The sequence below is a fragment of the Sphaerodactylus townsendi genome, linkage group LG06 (genome assembly GCF_021028975.2).
Source record: "Sphaerodactylus townsendi isolate TG3544 linkage group LG06, MPM_Stown_v2.3, whole genome shotgun sequence".
Taxonomy (NCBI): domain Eukaryota; kingdom Metazoa; phylum Chordata; class Lepidosauria; order Squamata; family Sphaerodactylidae; genus Sphaerodactylus; species Sphaerodactylus townsendi.
This window is the reverse complement of record NC_059430.1, coordinates 30,733,644-30,758,351: the sequence shown is the minus strand read 5'-3', so window position 1 is coordinate 30,758,351 and position 24,708 is coordinate 30,733,644. Positions and strand designations below refer to the sequence as shown.

At 42.1% G+C, this 24,708-nt stretch overlaps 1 protein-coding gene across 2 annotated transcripts in view; it reads left to right on the top strand.

Moving 5' to 3' along the window:
- KIAA1549 (KIAA1549 ortholog) overlaps positions 1–24,708 on the top strand; it is a 147,475-nt gene that overhangs the window by 69,600 nt on the left and 53,167 nt on the right. For both annotated transcript variants that reach the window (XM_048500175.1, XM_048500176.1), the window contains exons 2-7: positions 1,124–3,861; positions 9,986–10,074; positions 15,469–15,646; positions 17,148–17,278; positions 21,081–21,264; positions 24,620–24,679. In XM_048500175.1, the coding sequence (XP_048356132.1) occupies positions 1,572–3,861; positions 9,986–10,074; positions 15,469–15,646; positions 17,148–17,278; positions 21,081–21,264; positions 24,620–24,679 (2,932 nt within the window). In that variant the 5' untranslated portion in view covers positions 1,124–1,571. The remainder of the gene's footprint in view (positions 1–1,123; positions 3,862–9,985; positions 10,075–15,468; positions 15,647–17,147; positions 17,279–21,080; positions 21,265–24,619; positions 24,680–24,708) is intronic.

Sequence of the window (24,708 nt, the reverse complement as noted above, 5' to 3'; positions counted from 1 at the left end):
AATGGACCGTTTTGAGGTTCAGTCAAGAGTAGTGGGGGTTGTGTTCCTTGACTGAGTTAAGACTGAGGTTAAGAGTCTGCGCCAGTAAAAAGAATTATAAGAAGATTACTGGATTGTAAGTATAAGTGGAAGTTTTATCTTAATGCAGTCTGTGAAGCTGCAAGAAGACAGTTTCACAGTTTTTACATATTTACAAATAGCAATGTGGTTATTATCATCTCTGTACAATCTCTACTCAGATCTTATCTTGCCCCTTTCACAAATGTTAGGGTGTGCTTCCTTATTTGCAAATGAATTCTGTTGAGCCAATTGGAACCTACTTCCAAGTAATCAGGAACATAGACTAGTCTCCAAGTACATACTTAGCCTCTTCCAAATCTGATTCTATATTTTTAAACCCTTCAACTAAATGTAGACAAATTGTTGATTGGACATTTCAATTAATGTAGTAAAGAAAGGGAGCTCTGAAATCTCAAAAAGTAGTTGTCTTAACCAAAGTGAGCATCAGATCTTGGGATATTTTTAGAACTTATATTTGTGATCCCAGTTGAAGTTGTGCTTGTTCTTCCCGTAACATTTGGCTTCTTGCATGTTGACATCACATACAACTAATGCCAAAAATCATAAATGCTCCCCAGTAAAAACCTAGGCTTTGAAGATGATGTGCAGTTGTTTTCAACAGATTGAATAGCACAGATTTTTTTTTTATTTTGCTGGCTTTATGAATTGTAGGATCATCTTTTGCATTAATATGAAGTGTTACTGCCCTAATGTCCTAAAATAGATCTTTGGGTTTTGAATAATTATTGCTGACTTGTTTTTGCATCTGGACCATGGTTAAAATCTATTAAAGAATTCTGTGGCAGAAAGGGTCATTTGTTGAAATGGTTGTTTAAAGATAGAAATCTTACATGCCTAATAAAGGTCTCTGAATCTAAAAAAAAAAGATAGAAATCTTGCAAAATCATGAATTTTAGAAATTAATTTCTGCCTTTACTAATTTGTATTTTGCATATTCAGCTTACCGAACTTTGGAACTGTAGATGGTAATAAGATTTCAGTGTTGTTATTACTCACTTTTTAAAATACCATAATTACCTTATTTTTCTTTTTTTTTAAATAGATGAATTACCTTTGGAGCGACAGAACATTTCCTCCCTTTTGCCAAGTCAAAGCACTGTGGGCACAGCCTTAACAACAAGCACAATGGTGGATACCTACAAGAGCCAAATGGAGTGGTAGTTTCCTGAGGTGGACTGGTCACACACACTTTGTAACATCTCCTCTCCTGAGGTGGAGGCCTCCCATTGGACCATGAAGAAACAAAGAGAGTCTCCGCTGGACAAACTGTACCAGTGTTGGATATTTCACTAACAAGCAATGAGGCAGTCTTAAGTGAGGATAGATTTATTAGCTTGTTTCCAAATGCACAATGGACTCCTTCATTGAAGTCTTTTACAGAGGGCTATCATTCAGGTCCCTATCCAGCAAAGCCAACAAAAGAAAATTTGCAAGCTGTGTTGTTAGCGCCTTCATTACCTGCCCTCTCCTTGTCACCAGATTACACAGAAATGCTGCACGCAACTTTCCAAAGGACTGCTTCTATCCACCATATTCCTCCTCCACATTTGAACCCCTTTGACACATCAGGTGTTACTTTGACTCCAAGCAGAGACTTGCTTATGTCCACAACTAATATAGATATTTTTTCCTTGCGTTCCGTGGCAAGTAAGGTAATAGATGGAACAGCCGGAAAAGCAGAGGACAGTTCGCTCTTTTACACCAGTTCCACAACACACTTGCTTTTTGATACTACTGCAGCAGAGTTGCCTCAGTTTATGAGACAGCTAGATGAGCATGCCCAAAGCATGCCAGACATTTTGGCAAGAAGTACTAACATATACACTGAAGCCTACTATAGTATGAGCAGTAGTATAACAGAAGCACTTAGTCAAAGGAGCTCATCTGTTGTGAACTTTTCAAGAGATATTCCTGTTTGGACCAGTGATGTGGAAGCTGCTGTGTTCTCAACTCATCTTCCATTTGTTTTTCAGCCCACTCTCTCAGCTAGCATTTTGGCTGATAGTCCTTTTAATGAGAAATTGTTTACACGTGAGCTTTCCCATGTATCTTCTAGCAGTACAGAAAAAGTTTCGCCAGACCATTCAGAAAGACAAACTCAAGTTGAGTTCTTCAGTGTCTTCACAAGCCCAGTGCCTTTCACTAGACCATATACTTCATGTTCATACTGTGACTTCATTTCAGTTTCTTCAGAGCCAGTTTTTTCACTGGAACCATCGGAAAGCGATGTGGGTTCAGGCGACTATGCTGAGACATTATCATTCCTCTCCTCTGAAGCAAGAGGCTTTACCCCACTTACATCAGCAGCCAGTGATCTGTATGAGGTGCCGGAGCTTCCTCCAGAAGTCTTCGATACTAGCTTTCCCTCAAGGCCTGTTGTTTCATTCTCTTCAAAGTTTACAGAAGGCTCTACATCAAGAATTGTGGACGCTAGCCTTAAAAACATATTTACATCATTTCCTGTTTCCTATGGTCAGTCTTCTGAGGTAATACCATTAGAAAGTACTTTTATCATTTTATCCTATCCTGTGACTGAAATGATTATGTCAACACCTCGTGTCTCTGAAGAACTACCCTTTCATGCCACTTCAGTTACTTTTGAGTCTACCTTCACTGAAGATGTAGGTACTCCATCCATGACAATCAAAAATTCAAACCTACAGGAAACACCTCGGTTTATGCCATCAGAACCCTCACATTTCTTTGATACTTCTCTTATGGGTTTCCCAACAGAAGAATCTCCAGTCATTACATTAGATATTTTGTCCAGTTTTTCATTATTGCCTTTTTCTTCTGAGCCAGATGGCTTGTCATATTTGTCATCATCTGAAGCCACATCTTTCTTAATAATGCCAAGTGATTTATCAACATTTTTACCTCAGCTTTCATCCACATTCCATCCATCATCTGTGCTTTTTGATAGTTCTTCTAACTGGGGATCAGTTGAGCTCCCCACTGTTAATATCACAAGCACAGAGGCTTCCCAGTCTGTTTCATGGCAAACATTTTTTTATTCAGACTCATCTTTTGTTCCAGTCACACAGAGTCCTCCCATAGTGCCATCAAGTTTCTGTATGAACTCCTCTGTGTTACTGGAACCAACATCAGTCTTACTAATGGAATCAGAAAATTATTTTACCTCAGAAGCTACCTCCCAATTCAAGTTAACACCCTTAGCCATTGATGAGACCATTCCTACACTGGTGCTGTCCAGCTCTGTCTCAGAACCTGTTTTCACCAGCAATATCTCGGAGAATGAAACACACAGGACCTCATGGTTCACCTCTTTGCAGACAACCCCGGTATTGACATCTTCACTCCTTTTCTCTACTGTTATAACTGAGGATGCTGGTGCTACAACTAACAATTGGGTTTCTTCTGCCTCTGAGGCGGCTGCTACCACAACAATTTTTATTACAAACCCAAATATGCCACCATTGGCCACAGATGCAAGCAGCATTACTCCTTCCCCTACTGAATCTTCAGGCATGGTGTTGTCATCTGTGTCTAAAGAGATTCCTTCATCTGTGATTATGACAACAGAGTCAGTCATTCCAACAAGAACTAGTGTGATTGAGTTTACCAGCATGACAGTCTTTACTGCCACAACTCCTAGTAGCACAAAAGGTCTTTCTACAATTACCAGCAGTACTCTGCGTTCTTCTGCATCATCTTCAACTTCTGCGTTGGTCACTACTCCTCAAGTTACAATGGCAACCACAACCAGGCAACCCTATGTTTGTGATATCACAGTTCCTGATAAATACTTAGTCACAGCAGGTAAGACTTTTTCAAATATATTTAATTCCATTAAATTTTGTTTCTTAAAATCAGACTTTCATATACTTGGACTCAAGGAAAATTTACCGGTGCAAGTCCTAGTCTAACATTGGCCACTGCCACAGAAATATGTTTTTCCAAAGGACTGTGAGTTAAATACTACATCTCCTGCTAGCGGCAGAAGCTTCCTCCAAAGCAGAGTCCTTGTTTTACCGAATATACGGTTTCTGCTGAATCATAGCTGCTTATACTGGAAGGAGAACAGATACATAGCATTCAACCCTATGACTACTAGTGATATACTCAGTTCTGCCTGCCTGCCATGAGAGAGGGAAAATAAATACACATTAGCAGTGGCCATAATACTATGAGAAAATGCAACTGCCATTCTGAAATTGGGAGGTCCTAGTAGGTAGAAAGTTGTAGGAAAATATGGAGACACTGGAACAGTTGCCAATATGCTGCATATTGGAATCAATTGTGGGCAACTTGCAAGCAGGATGGGTCATATATAGTAGATCTCAGAGATGTGGATTAGTTTATTGTAAATATTCCTGGTTTACTTGTAGAGGGTTGGAGTGAAAGACATTTACATGCTTTCTTTTTAACCCTACTCATTTGGGAGGCTGATTAGTACTGTTCTGTGAGTATCATGTCAGTCTGTTATTAAAATGTCAAAATATTTGTTAGTGGTCTATTCATGGAAGCTGTGGGGATTTGTGTTTTAGTTGCATGGACAGCTTGGAATCAAAATGATTTTTTTTTGCTGGGAGAAGAATATATTATAACAGAAAGCAGATCTTTATTAGAACTATGTTATTCTTTTTTTTTAGCCTTTATTTGGCATAAAACAAATAAAATAGAACTATGCTATTAAGGTAGGGCTGCAAATGAATTCACCCAACTTTCTTTTTACAATTATCCATACAGTATTTTATAAAGGTTTTGGGCAAAGATGTCACTAGCATGTTGACAAGTCTCATATTTATCAACTCTCATTTTTATTCATTTATTATGTCCTTATTAGTTTGCATTTTTCATCACAGCAGATTACAAAATCCAGCAATAATTACAGTGAAAAATTAGTGAACTTTCAGCATATATTAGAAATGCAATACCCTCTTCATGAAAATATCCTGTGAAAAAGACTTCCCTTACACCAGGGGTCCCCAAACTTTTTAAACAGGGGGCCAGTTCACTATCCCTCAGACTGTTCGAGGGCCGGACTAAAAAAAACTATTAATAAATTCCTATGCACAAATGATTGTAAAATGTTTGATTTTACCTTTCAGCCTTTCTGTCATGGTCTATTTTTAGAACAGTGACCAAAGTATGTCAAGTACAGGGTGGGCTCCAAATATTGTTGGGGAGGCTGTGGAATACCTTCCCCTGTAAAAAAAAGCAGAACTTTCCCAATGAAGCATTCCATCTAACCCAGGGTCAGGTATCTTCCTGGGTTCTTTCCTCCCTAGCAGCCAGTGAGTGATTCGCCAGCCTGGCTGATGCCAATGGGAGTGGGGCGGAACAGAAAGCCTGAGAGCAACACATGGAGTAGCTGAGAGGGAAGGTAGGAATGAGGCATTGCCACATGTAAGGTTTCCAACTTTGGGTCAGAACATTCATGGAGATTTGGGGGTGCAATCTGAGAAAGGCTGGGTTTGGGGTGGGGAGCCCACCGTCCAAAGTAGTCATTTTCTCTAGGAATTGATCTCTGTCACCTGGAGGTCAGCTGTAATTCTGGGACATCTCCAGGCCTCTCCTAGAGGTTGGCTACTCTTACATAGAGGTAATATCCACAAATATGTCTCCTGCCTGTGATCAGCAATGTTTAGAAAGCAGCAACTCCAGTCACAGAAAAAGAGCAGACCTGTGGGCATTGCCTTGTTGCATGGGCTGGTTGGGGAGAAAGGAGCCCAGGAGCCCAAGGGAGGCGATCTGGCAGACCCCGAAGGCCGCGGGTATCTCCAGAGCTCTGTTTTCCCTCCAGCAGACCCAATAGTCAAAGCCACGGAGACCCGTTCGCCGCCTACCAGCCGGTCCCGCAGGGTGGAGGGTGGGGATCACCCTGCTTTCTTTCCACTGGCCTTGTTGGCAGGGACTCTGAGCAGAGGTGTGTGGCCCCATTCACAGGTTGTGGGAGGCCTGAAGGCAGACGAGCGACTGCAAGCACAACAACCCAGTGGGAAACCCTCCCATGCGAGCCCTGCAGAAGCAGATGGCGAGACCCTGCCAGTTCTCGGGAAGCGCCGCGGGGCTGGGGAATCCAGGTGGATTCAGTGCCCTGTTCGCTCAAGCAGTCGTAGGTGACTATGTGTTTTGGGGAGCGCGACATCTGTTGCCCCGGCCTCGAGATAGAAAGCCTGCCCTGACTGGGGCTCAACAGTCACCTGTCCTCTCAAAAGCATGTTTGTTCTCATTCCCCCACCCCGAGCCTCAGGGCCGTCCTGGGCATCCCGGAACAGGAAATCCACACCCGCTTTGCTTCCCTCCCTGCCGACTGAAGAGGAGTCGCCCTCTTCGCTCCCTCGATCCTTCGTGCTGGTGGTGGGACGGGCGAGCCCCTTGCGCCAAAGGGGCTGATTCCTTCTCTCCCTTGAGCCACCACTGCACGTGAATAGAGCCATCTGCACGTGAATAGAGCCATCGCCACCATGCCTGGCGGGCCGGATAAATGCCTTCAGGGGGCCACATTTGGCCCCCGGGCCGTAGTTTGGGGACCCCTGCCTTACACATTCTGTGAATTCACAGCAGTCTAGGAACTTTCTTGGTTACGTCAGTAGGTCATTTACCAGCCGGCGACCTCCACAGAGAATGCTAGAGTATGTACAGTTGCCAGTCCTGTCTATTTACATCAGGGGTCCCCAAACTTTTTAAACAGGGGGCCAGTTCACTGTCCCTCAGACTGTTGGAGGGCCAGACTAAAAAAAACAATGAACAATGCACAGATGATTGTAAAATGTTTGATTTCACCTTTCAGCCTTTCTGTCGTGGTCTATATTTAGAACAGTGACCAAAGTATGTCAAGTACAGGGTGGGCTCCAAATATTGTTGGGGAGGCTGTGGAATACCTTCCCCTGTAAAAAAAAAAAGCAGACCTTTCCCACTGAAGCATTCCATCTAACCCAGGATCAGGTATCTTCCTGGGTTCTTTCCTCCCTAGCAGCCAGTGAGCGATTCGCCAGCCTGGCTGATGCCAATGGGAGTGAGGCGGAACAGAAAGCCTGAGAGCAACACATGGAGTAGCCGAGAGGGAAGGGCAGAGCAGCATTGCCACGTGTAAGGTTTCCAGCTCTGGGTCAGAAAATTCATGGAGATTTGGGGGTGCAATCTGAGAAAGGCTGGGTCTGGGGTGGGGAGCCCACCGTCCAAATTAGTCATTTTCTCTAGGAATTGATCTCTGTCACCTGGAGGTCCACTGTAATTCTGGGATATCTCCAGGCCTCCCCTAGAGGTTGGCTACTCTTACATAGAGGTAATATCCACAAATATGTCTCCTGCCTGTGATCAGCAATGTTTAGAAAGCAGCAACTCCAGTCACAGAAAAAGAGAACCTGTGGGCATTGCCTTGTTGCATGGGCTGGTTGGGGAGAAAGGAGCCCAGGAGCCCAAGGGAGCTGATCTGGCAGACCCTGAAGGCCGTGGGTATCTCCAGAGCTCTGTTTTCCCTCCAGCAGACCCAACAGTCAAAGCCACGGAGGCCCGTTCGCAGCCTACCAGCCAGTCCCGCAGGGTGGGGGGTGGGGATCCCCCTGTTTGCTTTCAGCTGGCCTTGTTGGCAGGGGCAGAGGTGGGTAGCCCCATTCTCGGGTTGTGGGGGGCCTGAAGGCAGGCAAGCGACTGCAACCACAACAATCCAGTGGGAAACCCTCCCGCGCCACCAGACCCGAGCCCTACATCAATGGCCGTTGGGGCCGGTTCCTCCTCTCCCTCGAGACCCCACTGCACATGAATGGAGCCATCACCGCCATGCCTGGCGGGCCGGATTAATGCCTTCAGGGGGCCACATTTGGCCCCCGGGCCGTAGTTTGGGGAGCCCTGATTGGAGGTACCTTCAGTGGCGTAGGACGTTAAGAGCTCGTGTATCTAATCTGGAGGAACCGGATTTGATTCTCCGCTCTGTCACCTGAGCTGTGGAGGCTTATCTGGGGAATTCAGATTAGCCTGTACACTCCCACACATGCCAGCTGGGTGACCTTAGGCTAGTCACAGTTCTTCTGAGCTCTCTCAGCCCCACCTACCGCACAGGGTGTTTGTTGTGAGGAGGGAAGGGCAAGGAGATTGTAAGCCCCTTTGAGTCTCCTACAGGAGAGAAAGGGAGAATGTAAATCCAAACTCTTCTTCTTGTTCTTCACATGAGAGGGGTAATTGCAGCAACGCATAATGGGACATTTTTATCTCTATGTTATGAAGATGCTTTTTTGGTATCTTATAAGAGAGTGCTAGATTTGAGTAAACTGATTGAAGCAGTGTCCTCACCTTACATTAAACATCAATAGAGGTCTACAGATCTTTTAAAACAGGTGTATAGCAGACTCTTCATGGAATACTGTTGTTGTTATCGTTATTACTGTTACTGTTACTGACTTCATTTGTAATCTGAATTTCTCTGAAACTCTTGATGAATTCCAAAATATGTAGAACAATTCATTCACGCAACTATAACTAAACAGACTCTACCGAAGTGCTGGGATTGAAGAACTGGAAAACTATGGAAGCAAAGAAACCAAAAAAATAGATGGGTTGCAGCATGCTTCAGTTTCTAAGTTTCACAGCCTAAGAGAAATCTTGAGCTTGTTTGTACACCCAACATTTCTTGCAAAGTTTTGTTGCAAACTGAGGTTTGACAATTGTCCGTTTCCTAGTGATTCTTAAGTGGCCTTCTTCAAAGTCTGTGAACGGGAGCTTTCTCTTCAAACATGATCAGAGGCTGCAGGTAATGTAGATCACAGTCTGCTTCTTGACTTAGAGTAGCTAACCAGAAGAACATTAGCATTTCAGCCCTTTTACAAACATGATATAGACTTCTGGGAGCAATTTGATGTTTTAGTTTTTCCCCGTGGATATTGCATTTGTAGGAAATTGCCTCCTCAGTCTGTGTTGAGGGATGAGAGAACTTTGTCATTCTAATATTTAACAACATCAGTCTGTTTTTAAAATAAGTTGGTTGGGGATAGGCTGTTGCATTCAAGGTTAGTGGTAGAAACTCTTAAATAGAAAATATGTACCCTCAGTGTAGAGCTGGCTGAAATGCAGATAACATGTCAGATTATCTTGGTGTTACCCAATATGGTGGGAGTCTGTCCCTTTTAGAGTGGGGGAATTAGTGAGAGCAGACTCTTTGGCTTATCAAAAGATTGGGCAAACTTGAGATCTTTCTTGCCTGTTTATACTAAGGCCAACTTTTGCAAGAAATCCACAAGAAAGCAAAATAAAATTTAACAAATTTTATTAAGGGATAATAGTGGTACAAAAGCACACCATAATCAAAGCAGCAGAACACCCACAGTTCTAGGATATAAGCAGTGTTGAGGGCATAGGTTGGGAATAGTGGAGGAATTGGGGAAGTTTTTAGGGGTAATACTGTACCAGATCCTGAAGTAGTTTTGTGTCCATGAAGCGGAGTCCAGTGACTTGCGCTGGGCTCTAAAGAAGCAGAGCGGGAAGCAGATGGCACACAGCACAACTGAACACAGTGGCAAGTACTGGGCTGAACAGTGTGGTCAGACCAGCAGTCGAGACACACTGAACACTGAGTGTTTGGCAAGGGCCTATTTTCTTTCATCTGGGTCCTCAATATTCTGTCCTGAAAAAAGAGAGATGAACCATGAGTGGGGGGAAAGTAGGATCTCCTGAGAAGTAGGTATGAGGATTTCTGTTCCCCCAGTGTTTTTTCGCACTCCTTCAAAATTTCCTGAATATTTGCAGCCCTAATTGTACCCCAGTGTATCCAATTGGAAAAAAAATCTGCCCTGACATTGTTCATATTCCTCTGAGGCTCTGCACCACTACTCTCCTGTTCTGGACTTCCCCTCAATTCTCTTGCAATCCCACTGTTTAAATTATTCTATGTGGACCTGTTTATGTTAGATTGTGCTAAAGCTTATTCATTGGTTGAAATTTCTAGTGCTGGCCCGGAGATCTGTCCTAGAAGACATCAGTGAATCCATCAAAGAGATCCTGAGAATTGAGTTCAGGAGATTTGTAGAACTGGAGGTGAGTAGTAGCAAATGCATGGCACAGTATTAATCACTTGACTCATTATGTAGACCAGAGGCATCTTCTGCATCACAGGGATATTTGGGGGATGTGGCTGTAGCTTTGACATATCTTTAGATTAGCTGATGTCTTGAGTTCTCATGAATGTTCCCATGATGTATCATAATACCGTGTTTTTTATGTAGTTGGTATGTCTCTGCACTTGTTTGCTGGTATAGGAAATCCACAGATAAAGCCTTGTCTCTGTCTCCTTGAATCAACATTATTACTATACTGGAGGAAGTTTTTCATTTGTACAGAACATGTACTGTATGTGATAACTCACAGCAACCACTTCAGTATGGGTGTTACTTTCGTCAGGAAACGACTTTAATGGCCTCATGCTGATTTATGCTGGCAGGCAGTCTGGGCACTATGTTTTCTGTAGCGTTAAGGAAATTGAGAAAAGGCAGTATCAGCTACAGTGAGCCCAAAAATCTCACTAATGTTTATAGGTAGGCTTGAACCAACACACATCCTGCATGTGAGCTCCCAAAGGCACCTGGTGGGCCACTGCGAGTAGCAGAGAGCTGGACTAGATGGACTCTGGTCTGATCCAGCTGGCTTGTTCTTATGTTCTTAACACCTTGTATTCCTTTGCTTCTTACATAACCCATTTTCCTTCATTTGCTCTGCAAACGTCTTGGCTGATAAATATCTGAAAGTAGCGGTGTGTCTGCTGAATTCATCAATAGTGCTCATAGCCTTTCAAACTTCCGTTCATCCTCTACCAACCTTCTTTTTATAAAACAAACAAAACCTTCCATTTTATTCAGGGCTGAAACAAATGTGATATGACAGATTCTCCACTTAAAAAAAAACAATTAGCAATCTCAAGTGACTTCTTTAAAGATTGGGGAAGAATCCCTTGGTTTACCTAGTGTTTTGCTCTTCTATCCTGTGCCTTTCCATTATCTGAAATGTCTCTCTGAGGCTGTGTTTAGCTCTGTGTGGGGGAACAATATGGTTGTACCTCTATTTTACTCCATACAGAGATAATAGTATTTTGGTGGGGAATTCCAAATTATGGAGGAAGGGTGATAGAGAAACATAAAACAGCCATTAGCTTAGTGTCCTTTCTCCCATCTTCAAATACTGATAGATATTGTTCATCTCACGTCTACATCATTGTCAGTTGCTTCATGTCGCTGTGTTTGGGCTGATTGGTGTAAACATTGTATACTTTCCATCTTAGACAAAAGATGGTTTTCTGTTCAAAGTGTAAGGGATTTTAAATCCAGAATGTTTCTTCCTTTTCAAGCAAGAGATCCCCATCCTGCAATAAAATACTGCCAAGGTTGCTAAGTTTTGAAATACATAATAAGCTGCGCAAATTGATTGTTGTTGGATATCTTGGAAACACATTCCCTGGAGTGAAACTTTATCCTGCAAACAAACTTGCCTCTATTGTTAAGTTCTGTATGTAAACAGGTTTATGTATGGTGCAACTGAAGGTAAACCACGTCCGTTTCATGTTTTCCACCCTTACTTTTCATCTCGTCTTACAGTTCACAGATGTTTAATTTTTATGATACACTTTGCAGGGGGTAACTGTTAAATTCAGCACCGTAGCAAAGAAAACTTGCAGTGGTTCTTGTTCTTTAACATTAATAGCTTAGTAGCAACGTGAGAGGCACAAAATATGTATGATGATAACTTTTATTGGAACAGCTTCTGTGAAAAAAAGGGGTTCGTGCCTTTGAGCTTTATAGAGCTCATACATCAAATACCAAAACATTTGGAGCAAGTTTACATTTGTAATTTTGAAAGGAAAATGTCAGCCTAATGTGACATTTTCCTGCAAGCCCTTACTTAGATGCACCCCCTGGAAAGGCTACATTAGTTTCACATGGGTGAAATGCATATTGTTGGGTTTTAATGTTTTCCCTCCATTGAGATGTAACTTTGGGAACTGGAATTGGGAATTGCCCAATAAAGGTAGATCACGGCAATGGAAGAAGGATGATTTAAAGACCTCCACGCGTTTGAAATGTGCACCCTCATTTTCAGTTTTTTCCGCAGTCTTTGAAGCATGTATCTCTGAGCAGAGAGGCATGCATTTAGGAGTGAAAAAAGCGATGGTGTCACACAGCGTTGGGAACAGGGTTTTCTGCCTCACAGCGACTTAATCTGCTCATTACTACCTGTCCCTGCAGGTGGTAAGAACCCCGTTTGTTTTGTTTGTTTACAGATTTATTTCACTGCCTTTCTCTCTTTGAGACTCAAAGTGAAAAACAGCAATATAAAAATATTTGGATTAAAAATACATATAAAAATACATTATAACCAGTGGTATTCAGCAGGTTCGCACCACTTTGGCAGAACTGGTTGTCAAAATGGTGCTTGTTAACAAACAGTTGTTAAATTATTTAAATCCTACCACCAGAACCAGTTGTTAAATTATTTGAATCCCAGCACTGATTGAAACCCATCTAAAAACTCCTTGTCCCCACCAACAGAGTATACCTCCTTTGTCCAGGCTCCAGAAGCTCTGATCAGTTCTAAAAGGCTGTTGCATAGCTATGGGGCAGCCATGGAAAAAAGTCCAAGACTGGACTGTTGCAGAATGTGCCTTAATCACAGGGGTATTGGCAACACTCTCTGCTAGAAGAAGAAGAATTTGGATTTATACCCATCTTTCTCTCCTGTAAGGAGACTCAAGGTGGCTTACAAGCTCCTTTCCCTTCCTCTCCCCACAACAGGCACCTTGTGAGGTCGGTGGGGCTGAGAGAGTTCTGAAGAGCTATGACTAGCCCAAGGTCATCCCGCAGGAATATAGGACTGTGGAAACACATCTGGTTCACCAGATAAGCCTCAGCCACTCAGGTGAAGGAGTGGGGGATCAAACCCGGTTCTTCAGATTAGAATCCACCTGCTCTTAACCACTACACCAGTGGTTCTCAACCTTCCTAATGCCACGACCAACCCTAACATTTATCCATCTTACAGATGGAGAACACTGATGCAGAGAGTCTTAGGCAACTCTTGTGAAAGGGTAGTTCGACCCCCAAAGGGTCGCGACCCACAGATTGAGAACCGGTTCAAAAATCTAGTTTCAAAGTGCATTGAAAGTGGATTGAAAGTGCATTATTCTGCATGTGCGGAAGGGGCCAATGTGAGCACAGACAATTTTGAATTAGACCTGGAAACTAGTCAGCAGCCAGTGAAGGGATCTCAGAACAGGAGTGTCACGGCCATGCTGGCTTCCAAATAACAAGTGGGCTTCTGCATTTTGCACTACATGCCTTTTTTGGGTCATTTTCTGGGGCAGTGTCATGGGGCAGTGCTATAATAATCTAGCTTTAATCAGTTAAGAGTTGGATGTATGAATAATACTGATGAATGTGAACCATGGTTGCTGGTTATGGTTGTATCATGTGAAACTTGTTAATAAGCCATGAGCATAGCATTTTGTGATGTGATGCCTTAGTATAACCTTTTTTTTTTGCAATTTAAAAGGAGAAATGTTTGGAAAGAACAGTAATTAAAAGGATCCCATTTCATTGCTCACACCCACACAAAAATAGATTTGTTTGTACCATCCAGGCTTCTAAATCTGAGTTTCTGCTCTGAAGCTTTGGTAGCATTCTCTGTCAGTAGAGGTTTGTGATATTATTATTAATTAAATTTTCCAGATTGAAAAGAGAAGATTTCTGGACTTTCATGGTTTAGGAAAACAGAGTTTAGTATAAAAGTCCAGGGAAAAAAGAGCAAATTAAAAAGTTTTGAATGTAATGGAGTTTGGTATCATGAATGTAATGGAGTTTGGTATCATGATTTGTTCAGGTTCCATCACAATTTCAGGGTCATGGTCCTTTTAGACATCTGGGGCTGCTTGTGTCTTTTCTTTCTGTTCCTGAAAAAACCCATGAGAAGACTAGATAGAAGGCTTATCTGGGGAATTCAGCTTAGCCTGTACACTCCCACACATGCCAGCTGGTTGACCTTGGGCTAGCCACAGCTTCTCGGAGCTCTCTCAGCCCCACCCACCTCACAGGGTGTTTGTTGTGAGGGGGGAAGGGCAAGGAGATTGTAAGCCCCTTTGAGTCTCCTACAGAACAGAAAGGGGGGATATAAATCCAAACTCCTCCTCCTCCTCCTTCTCCTTCTCCTCCTCCTCCTTCTCCTCCTCCTCCTCCTCCTCCTCCTCCTCCTCCTTCTCCTCCTCCTTCTCCTCCTCCTCCTCCTCCTTCTCCTCCTCCTCCTCCTCCTCCTCCTCCTCCTCCTCCTTCTTCTCCTCCTCCTCCTCCTTCTTCTTCTTCTTCTTCTTCTTCTTCTTCTTCTTCTTCTTCTTCTTCTTCTTCTTCTTCTTCTTCTTCTTCTTCTTCTTCTTCTTCTTCTTCTTCTTCTTCTTCTTCTTCTTCTAGAAAGGGCTTGTCACGCGGCCCAAATTGTGAGTCAATTCATATATAACACAAAGCCATGATTTGGCACAATTAAACGATTTCTGCAGTCCCCCCTCTCTCTCCCATTTGTGTACTTCATTTCAGTGAGTTACTTCCTGTTTAGTGTAAATCTTGGTTGGCCATTGTATTACTCCTGTATAGTTGCCCTCTAAACAAGGATTGCACACCCCAGTTGAAGAAAAGGTTGCAGCCCTGAAGTGGAGGGTGAGCCCAACTCACTGTCTGCTTCTGTAAATGTGATGGCACACTGTGGTTTACACTGAATAGAAAACAACTATTTGAACTGGAGTACCTGGAGGGAACAGGGAGCATGTGGGCCAGTGACCCATTCACTTAATACCAGGTCACACAGGCCAATATTATACTGCTTTGTTGCTCACAGATGCCAATCGTGATATAACATACAGTGTTGCCTGGTTTTGCGTAGCAGCACTGGAAATACATCATATCTGTGCTTAATGAATGTTAAGGTTGTCTTACTAAAGTGCACTGTGATTTGATAGTTACAGTCTTCTTTCTACCAAAGTCATTATTCCCCCGCCTATCCCCCCTTTTTTAGTTTTTTTGTGGCTTTTTAATATTAATGTTTTATTCCATCTCTTTTATGTCCTAATGTTCTTTCGTGTTTCAATTTTTCCTGCAGATTCTTTTAGATACGTATTTATTGTTTTATTATATCTTATATTTTAATTGTTTGTATCTTATCTACTTTATGCTGCTCTATGACTGTAATAAAGATGGATTGGTTGACTGGCTGTCAAGTCCCACATATTTTAGATGTGCCGTAGACACCATCTCTTTAGCTGATAGGATGCCTTTGTAACACCCCTTCCTCCAGTACAGAACAAGTGGGCCTATGACCCATTTCTGCAAAAATAAATGTGTTACAGTGGGTGCTATTAGGTGTTTGCATATATGTTTTTAAAATGTCTTTCTTTTTACTTAGGTTTATAGACTTTCTCCGAAATTCTCTTTTTTGGTGACCTCAGGCCCATTTGTGTACACCGCAATTGCTGTTATCAACGCTCTTATGAACAGTAACCTTCTTCGTGGTCAGATACCTCTAATCTCATCACTGCAACCGTCTTTCACTATCCCAGGTTGCAAATTCCAGGTACAGACTGGTAAGTTAAACAATTATTCTGGTATTTTTATTATATACAGCTGACATAGAGAAACTTGGTTATGTTGATCTGTGGTTCATTGTGGGACAAAGAAACCCCCCTTTCTCACATCTCAGATTTAACGAAGAGTGATGTTATTTGAATTCAGCATTTTTGCTTTGGTGTTTTCACACATGTGTGTTTGAATATGCTATTTTGACCCTCACAATGTTGGTAAAACAGCCCATGGCGGAAAGACAGGTGCTTTAAACAGTGACAGTCATGGCAAATGGTTGGCATTTTTTTGTTCGGTATAAAGTGATGAGCTGTCTTTGATCATTTATGAAGTATCTAGTCATTTTAAATGTTTTGTAACCTTTGAAGCACCGTTTCTTGAATGATTCATTTTAACTTACTTTGCATTTCAGAAACTCTTTGACACCTGGTACTAAATAATTTAGATTTTTATTTTGTTATGCAGGGAAGTGAAAAGAAAATAAAGACTTTTAATTGTTAAGCTAGCTTTGCTATAGTAAAATGGTGTCAATAGAATGCATGCTTCTGTGTCCAAGTCCCTTGTGTCAGATGTTAGGGTTTGTGATGTCAGCGAATCTTCCCACTGTTCATGGCAACTGGACAGCTCCGCAGCTCATTTACTTCCCTCCATCCAATTTTTGAAGCCTCAAGACAGCCATCCTGTGTGGTGGCGGAGAGCTTCTTATTGGGGTAGAAATTATACAGGAATATTCTTGTACGTCACCTAATGAGGCGCAGGCAGGGCTGTGAAGAGTTTTTGCAGAGAAGATGTACCAATTCCCTGGGTTTTATGTTAGGTCAGCAACAAACAATATCAGTGCAAAGTAAGGTGGTGGACAGAAATGCACTGTCCAGGCTACAGGACGAAGTACATATTAAGGATTTTTGACTAGATCCCTGAAGGTGGAGTTTAGCCTTAAACTGCAGGAACAAGGGAGAACTCAGTTGGACTGGAGTTGTAGCATTGAGGACAGGGTAAAGGATAAGTTAATTCCTCCTTCCTCCACCACCTTTGTGCTTGTTGTGCCAATGGCTGCACAAAGTTCCTCTTGGGCAGCTGTTATTTGTGGAAGGAAAAATGGTAGGCAAAGAGAGAATGCCTGTACTTTCTCCCTTCTTGAGGCTAATAGCAGCCTGTGGGAATGTGGTGGTTTTAGTCAGCTGACTCATGGGGAAAATGAGGCCTTCCTTTCCTTAGGGCTGTGCCATGTCAGGGGTAGTGTAACCCTAAGAGCAAAGGAGCAGAGTGGAATTCAGAAATACTATTGTTTAGGTGTGTTTATCACTGGCCAGCATTTCTATGGCCAACCGTAACTTGTGTATGTGAATACCTAGGGGGAAGTGTTCTGGACTCAGGATAAACGATACCGTCCCTGGGAGAACTAGGATCTTGGGATAAAGGATGTCTGTTCAAGCCCTACCATTCCTTTATTGGGCAGTCCAAATATTTAATGCAGAAGTAACACATATAACTTTGTATTTTCAGTGCTTCAGTTTGTGCCTCAAAACATTGACATCCGAGTCTGTAACTTCAGCCAGCGTATTGAAAAAGGGCTGACTATTGCATTCGGGGAAGTGAGGAAACATCATCTGGACACATCTGACTTCTCTGTGCAGGTGAGATAAGGCTGTTCTGAAGTGGAAGCTTCTCTACCTCTCTCCTTTCCTCTAAACTACTGTTTGATGTGCACTGATGACAACCACCATGATGGAGTTGGTGATATTTGCTACAGTTATTCCCAGTTGATGTGATTATTACAAATAGCAGCCGGAGAACTTTTGTTTCCAACAGCCTGTTAAATTTTGGATGCATTCAAATGACCAAGTAAACCATGTGCCCTAAAGGAGTCCTTAGGATTGTGCCATGAAGATGTGCCATAAAAGAGTCCTTAGAAGTCCTTAGAATTGCTTCCTCACAATGTGCACCTACTCAAAAGTCCTTTACTATGCTTATTTCCAAGAAAGTGCTGTAAGAACTGCTTCCATTGTCTGCCGGCTATATGATGATTCCTAACTGGTTATCTAAGCCAGGCTTGCATATTATTCGGCAACTGGCTACATTTACATGCTTTTCTTTAAGGCAGATACAAAGTGCACGATTGTACACACTAAAAATAGATCACAGCAGCTTGTCTTCCTCCATCATTTTCTGTCAATGAAATGAAAATTTTCTTCTGCTGACAGAGGAAGAGATGTTTGCCAATTTCCCTCATTCGAGACCCTCATTTTACTGCCTTTCCTTTTTATGAGGGTCACTTGCCTCCCAGGAGTAGAATTTTAGGTTGGGAGCACAGTGGACTGGAGCTGGAGGGATGCAGAAAAACCCTGTTTTTTGTGTTTTGCACTACACATGATTTCTTGGATACAAACAATTGTATTCTTTTAATTCTGCCCTATTAAAGGGTAGGTTCAGCAATTTAGAAAAATCTGCAAGGCTATGCAGTTGCAAACTTAAGGTGGTTGAAACCCTGACTCACTAACTCTTGCACTGTGCCAGATTTGATAACATCAGATCTAAATGTACCAACTTACATTTTTTCTTCCAATCTGGGCTGCCTGATCTGACTAGGTTATCTCTATTGTTAAACAACTCGGACCCTGGTCTTTGTGAAGAGGTCGCCAATTTCATTGTGGAGATAGTTGAGAGTTCTCAGTAGAACGTACTTGTGCTCCCCCTGGGGCCATTTTATCTATCATGTATCCATGCATTTACGCCTGATTTATGTATTTGTTTCTGACTATGCCAATAAAGGCTTATGTATGTATGTATGTATGTATGTATGTATGTATGTATGTATTCTTTTAGCTTATTAAAAATCAACTAAAAGCTGACTGATTTCTACCGGAACACTACAGTATTCATCAAAAGCCTTCCTAAAAGTAAGGTTGAATCTTAAATGCTGTTTGAGGAAAACTGTTTTTCTTAAAAAGAGAGGTCCACAAAACCTGAAAGAAATGTCCTGTCCCTGATTCTTCCTACACAATAATAATTAATATTTACATATTGCTTTGATACATAATTTGCATTTGCTTTACAGTATTCAGTTGACTTTTATATACATAGACTGTGTTATTATTTTCCTTGTATTTCATACTGGAATTGTTGACCTGTAGCAAATAATTCTTGTAAATAAATAACATTCATAAACTATAGATGAACACACGTTGGGACCTCCTGGAAGAGGTGATATGTGATCCAGGTTATCTTGAATTGTAGTTCAACACATTAGTCATTGTGCTACATCAGTTCTATAGCACATACATAATACCTCCCTTGGCCAAGATCACAGGTCTTAGAATCACAGAATTATACAGCTGGAAGATATCACAAGGGCCATCAACTTCCTCCATGTGGGAATACACAATCAGAGCACTCTTGACAGATGGCCATCCAGCCTCTGTTTAAAAACAGCCAAAGAAATAGACTCCATTACTTTTCAAGGCAGCATATTCCACAGTCGATCAGCCCTTACTGCCAGGAAGTTCTTCCTAATGTTCAGGTGGAATCTCTTTTCCTGTACCATGAACCTGCTAACTACTAGTCTCTGGAGCAACAGAAAACAAGCTTGCTCCCTCTTCAACATGACATCCCTTCAAATATTGAAACATGGCCATCATGTCACTCCTTAACCTTCTCTTCCCCAGAACTTTTCCAGAACATACCCAGCTCTCTCTTTCCTCGTAAGGCATGGTTTTCAGACCTTTTACCATTTTCGTCATCCTCCTCTGGACCTGCTCCTGTTTGTCAATATCCTTCTTGAATTTTGGTGCCCAGAGCACCCTTTGGTTCCATCAGTTAACTGATTACAAATACATCTAACTGTAGCATTGTCTATCCCACATTTTACCAGCTTGCTTGCAACAGTGTCATTAGGGACCTTGTCAGAGGCTGGAGCCACAACATTCTTTTCATCTACCAAGCTTGCCACTCTATCAAGACAAGAGATAAGATTAGTCTGGCATGAGCTGTTTTAGTGATCACGACATTCCTTTCTGAGTGCTTACAGACTGTCTGTTTAATGATCTGCTCTAGAATCTTTCCTAGTATTGATGTCAGGCTAATTGGGCAGTAATTGTTTGGGTCCTCCCCCCCTTTTTTTGAAGATGGGGACAACCCTTCTCCAGTCTCCTGGGACTTCTGTTCTCCATGAGTTCTCAAAGATTATAGCAAATAATTCTGAGATTACTTCTGAAAGTTCTTTTAATACCCTGGGATGTAGTTCATCAGGCCCTGGAGATCTGAATTCATTTAAAGTAGCCAGGTATTTGTGTACTACCTCTATATTTATTCTGTGCTGAATTACCACTGCTATATTTTCAGTTCTATTCCCCCCTGGTTGAGTACTGCTTTCCTTTGTGGAAAAGTCTGAGACAAAGAAGGTTTTGAGTAGTTCTGCCTTTTCTCCATCGCCTGTTAGCGTTTTGCCATCTTCTTCATGCTGTGACCCTATCATATCCCCTTCCTGCCTTTTGCTATGGACATAACCAAAAAAGCCTTTTAAATTGTTTTTAATCTTCCTGGCAAGCCTGCGCTCCTTCTGAGCTTTAGCTTTTCTGACTTTCTCCTTACATGTCCTGGCTATTTGTTTAAAGTCTTGTTCTAGACCATGAATTTCCCCCCTTCTTGACAATGAATTTTCCCCTTTTTCCATTTCTTGTACATGGCCCTTTTAAAGCTCAGCTCAGTTGAAAGTTCTTTATACAATCATCCTGGTTTCCTTAGACACCTCCCATTTTTCCTTCTCATTGGAACTGTTTGAAATTGTACTTTCAAGATCTCACTTTTAAGAAACTACCATTCATCATGCACTCCCTTCTCTTTTAGTCTTCTTAACCACAGGATCACACTCAGTAGTTTCCTAAATTTACTGAAATCAGCTTTCTTAACGTCTAGACTATGCTTGAGATCCCCTTTCCACTGTATAACAAACTCCAGGAAAACATGGTCACCCCCAACCAAAGATCCTACCACTTCCACACCATTATTGGTTGGGAGCAGATCTAAAATAGTTCATTCCCTTATTGCCTCTTCTACCTTCTGAACCATGAAATTGTCTGCAAAGCAATTGAGGAATTTGTTGGACCTTATATTCTTGGAAGAGTTTGACTTCCAACAAATATCTCTCTATAACCTCTGGACTATTATCTCTAGCACGAGATGAACTCCTGCCTGCTTGAATACTGTCTCCCTCTGTTCCTCCCTATCTGTTCATTAGCTCCCCAGATAGATGCCAATAGAATTATTGATGCTTTTCTTCAAAAAGTCCAATGCATACAAATCTAAAATTGTAACTAATGGCTCCAGTTACAGGCTCTAATTAAAATATGTTCTCTGTAATGTTTCTGTTTTGAGAATGGCACATTGGAAAATGAAGAGTGATGCTAATATTTTTTCCTTTCTCGAACATAATTGTTTCAGATATTGAATATAACCCTGGGAAGGTCTAGATCAGTCTATCGTCAAGGACCTGTTCATATTGTATTTTCTGTTTGGGAAAAACATGGGTTCTTAAATGGATCTGAAGTCAGTGAGTTGCTAAGGAACCTGTCTGTGGTGGAGTTCAGTTTCTACTTGGGCTTTCCTGTGCAGCAGATTGCAGAACGTAAGTATTCTGGTAGTAAAAAATGTTCTTATTTAAATGAGTCAGTGTATGTAAAAAAATATTCTTCATGGTTAAATAAATCTTGTCTCAGGATTTCATGGCTGCATTCACAAGTCCAATTTGTGTATTTTAAGTCTCATCAAATCACTTCTGACTGACTCATTTCTCCTTCTGATTTCCTGGTTATAGTCTCCCTTTTGGCTGACGATGAAGCCAAGGAATAGAAAGTCTTTAACAATTTCAATTTCCTCATTATCAGCCTCACAAATGGTAGGTCAAGAGGACTTTGATAAAGCACCCACCTGGGACTGCAAACAAAGGGAGTATTCTCAAATCAGAATACCTGACTGGGGTATGCTGAGTTTGGATTAGTGGATTATTTGTAGCCTCGATAATAACAGTGCAGTCTTGAATAAAATTATTCCCTTTTAAGCCACCTGAATTCCATGGATATGAAAGAGTATAACTGTCCTCAGGATATGGTCAGGTTATCTTCTGTCCTACGAACTATAATTTAGTTATCTAAAAGAGGACTGAAGCTTTAGTAATATACTGTCAGAAGATGGCAGTGGCACAGTCAGTCAGAAGATGGCAGTGACCCAGTTTAAGCATTGTTTAATTGGTTGACAGCTGTATGTTTCAGTGTTGCCTATCCAAGAATCCAGAATGAAGTGGAACCTGGCCAGGGTGAGGGGTTCTTCTCAATCCCAGGTACCACAACCATTAACAGTTCGATCTTAAGGAGAGTTACTCCAGTCCAAGCCTATCCATTTTGAGTTTACAGTTTTACCCAGCAAGTTTACAACCATTTTGTAAGCTCTCAGTGGTCTTCCCAAATAAATTTTGATAGGGGTGCAGCTGCCAATGGCTCAGCATCCTGCCTCAAGTTTCTGCAGTCCCTAGTGCTTCAAACTTTTTTAAAAAAAAAAACTTTGCTATAACAATGCCTGAGTTTTGTGTTTGTGTCTTCGACAATACAATGCTTGAGTTTGTTTAAAAGTCATATATGCAAGCTTATTCTGATGAAATGTTGATGGCTTGTTGAATGCAAAGCCTGAACATTACGTCATCTTTTAAAAAAACCTCAGCTCTTCATGTAAAATTTTATGTCTGTTAGCAGATGGCTAATTCCAGTTTTCCCCAGGCTGAGGAAACATCAGCACAGGGTTTTTGCTGTTCATTTTCCCATGGTATTTTTGTGCAAGGATAAATGAACGTATCATATGGCCAAACAGATTTTCTGCCTTTAAACTACCAATATAATACACCCTATGCAATCATATTTTCTCTAAATAATTGATCAACAACTAAGGGGGAATGACTCATAGCCTTTCACTTAGTGTGTAAACTAAAATTGTGAATCTCTTTTTAAGGGACATGGCTGAGACCAAGAGCTGTCTAATATTTAGGGAGCTACAGAAATTAATGCCATTAAATTTGGGGAAGGGAACCAGAATTTTCAGATTAAAATTATTTATTACGATTGAGTTGATAGCTCTTTGGATGCAGTTTATTGCATATTTTCATAGGGATTCTGCACCCCTGTCAGGCGGGAGCCTGGCATCAAGCAGAGAAGCACCAGGGGGATGGGGGATGAGCAAGCTGATGGCAAACCGCTTTCATTTTCCCTTGGTAACCAAGTAGTGGCACCCAGGGCCAGGCGGCTTTATCTCAGCCTTCTGACCCTGAGTCCATCCTGCATTCCTGTCTTTTGCGCCTTCTGTAGTGTGGGATAGACCAGGAACTACACTCCTCATCAGTTCTCACCAGCATGGCCAATGGCCACAGAGGCTGATGGGAATTGTAGTTCCTGAACATCTGGAGAGCCGCAGGTTCCCTACCCCTGAATTAAGGGAAAGGGAGGGGGAAGGTGAACAGGGGTTGATATATTGCGGTTGTTTGATTGTTCCAGCAGAACTGGCTTTTTTCCTCCAGCCGCTGATGTCTGCCAATAAAGACTTCTAAACCTTCAAATTGAAGTGTCTGATTTGAGTTACAGATCCAGGGCTTGACAACCCCTGAACCTTGGTTTTTAGGGTTTACATATAGGTCAGTGCTGAGTGATGACTTTATATGCAACTCCCTCCAGTCATTTTCCACATCATATAAAATTTCAACCCAAATTCTTAATCGATAATGAAGAAACATACTTTTTTAAAAAACTGTACCCTTTGGGGGTCCATAACTTTGCCCCCCCCCAAACCAAACTTCATCAAACTCAGGTGGTATCATCAGGACAGTCTCTGGGTGATACCCTGAAATTTTGGTGCTGCTAGCTTTAAAAATGCGCCCCTGCAGGCCAAAACACCAAAAATACCCCAAAACGCCTGAATACCTTGCATTCAGATTCGTTCATATTCGAGCGGGACATATTCAGCTGATTTTTGCCAAATATGCCTGAATTCATGAAGATTCAGGCCGAATCCAGTATTTGTTGCACCCGAATCTCCAAGCCTAGCTAGCAGGTCCTGAGTCAGGCCGTAGCTACATGGAAACATCCTCCCTGGCATCCAGCCTCTAACCCCTTTTATTCCCCCAAACTGGGTTCTGCCCTCGCCCTTCCCCTTCAGTGCCCTTAAAGACCTTCATTCAGCCCACTTGCTTCTTCCCTTCCTTCCAAGCCAGGTTAGGCCCTGCCTCTTCCCTGTCACTGCTCCAAGAGGGCAAAGGCCTCTGTTGGGTTTCCTGGCCTCCTCCTGGTCCATGGGCTTCTGGTGTAGCATTGGGCCATGCCTGGGCATGCCTTTCAGGCCTCTTCTGTTGCTGAGTGGCCTTTGGAGCCCAGATGCCCTCTGGCTCCTTCCTGTGAGATGCCTGGCTCCACGTGTCTGTTGGCTGCCACCTGCCTCCCTGTGCACCCATGGGACCTGGGCAAATCTTTCTTTTGGGACTTATCCCGGGCTTCTGAGCCCTCTCCTGGTCGGGACAGGAGTTGGGAGATATATCACACCAGATTCCAGAAGTTGGCACATTTACAGTGTAATATTAAGCAGATATACTCATAATCTTACACAAGTCTTCTCAGTAGTGTTTACTTGCGAAAAAGTGTCATAAGATGGTAGCCTTAATTATTTGAAAATAAAATAATTAGCTTTTTAATTTTACAGTGTAGCTCTCCTAATCTCTCTCAAAATATGCAAGCATATAATAGCTCTGTGAAAATTAATTAAATTAGTTTAATGTTCAGAGTGCAGAACTGACATCAATAATTATGGGGCCCCAAGACCTTGTACAGTTTATTTCATTGTCTCAGTAGGAACTGCAAAGTAGGCTTTTGATTCCTGTTTTTTAGAGTTCTGGAGCTTAATATTAATAACATGTTTTTTGTCTCCTCCCCCATCTTTTTTGTCTGCAGCTGTTTATTACCCTCAGCTGAACACATCTCACTTGATGAAATCTTCCTGGGTGCGAACAGGTATGTACAATTGTAAGGCTGAATCATTT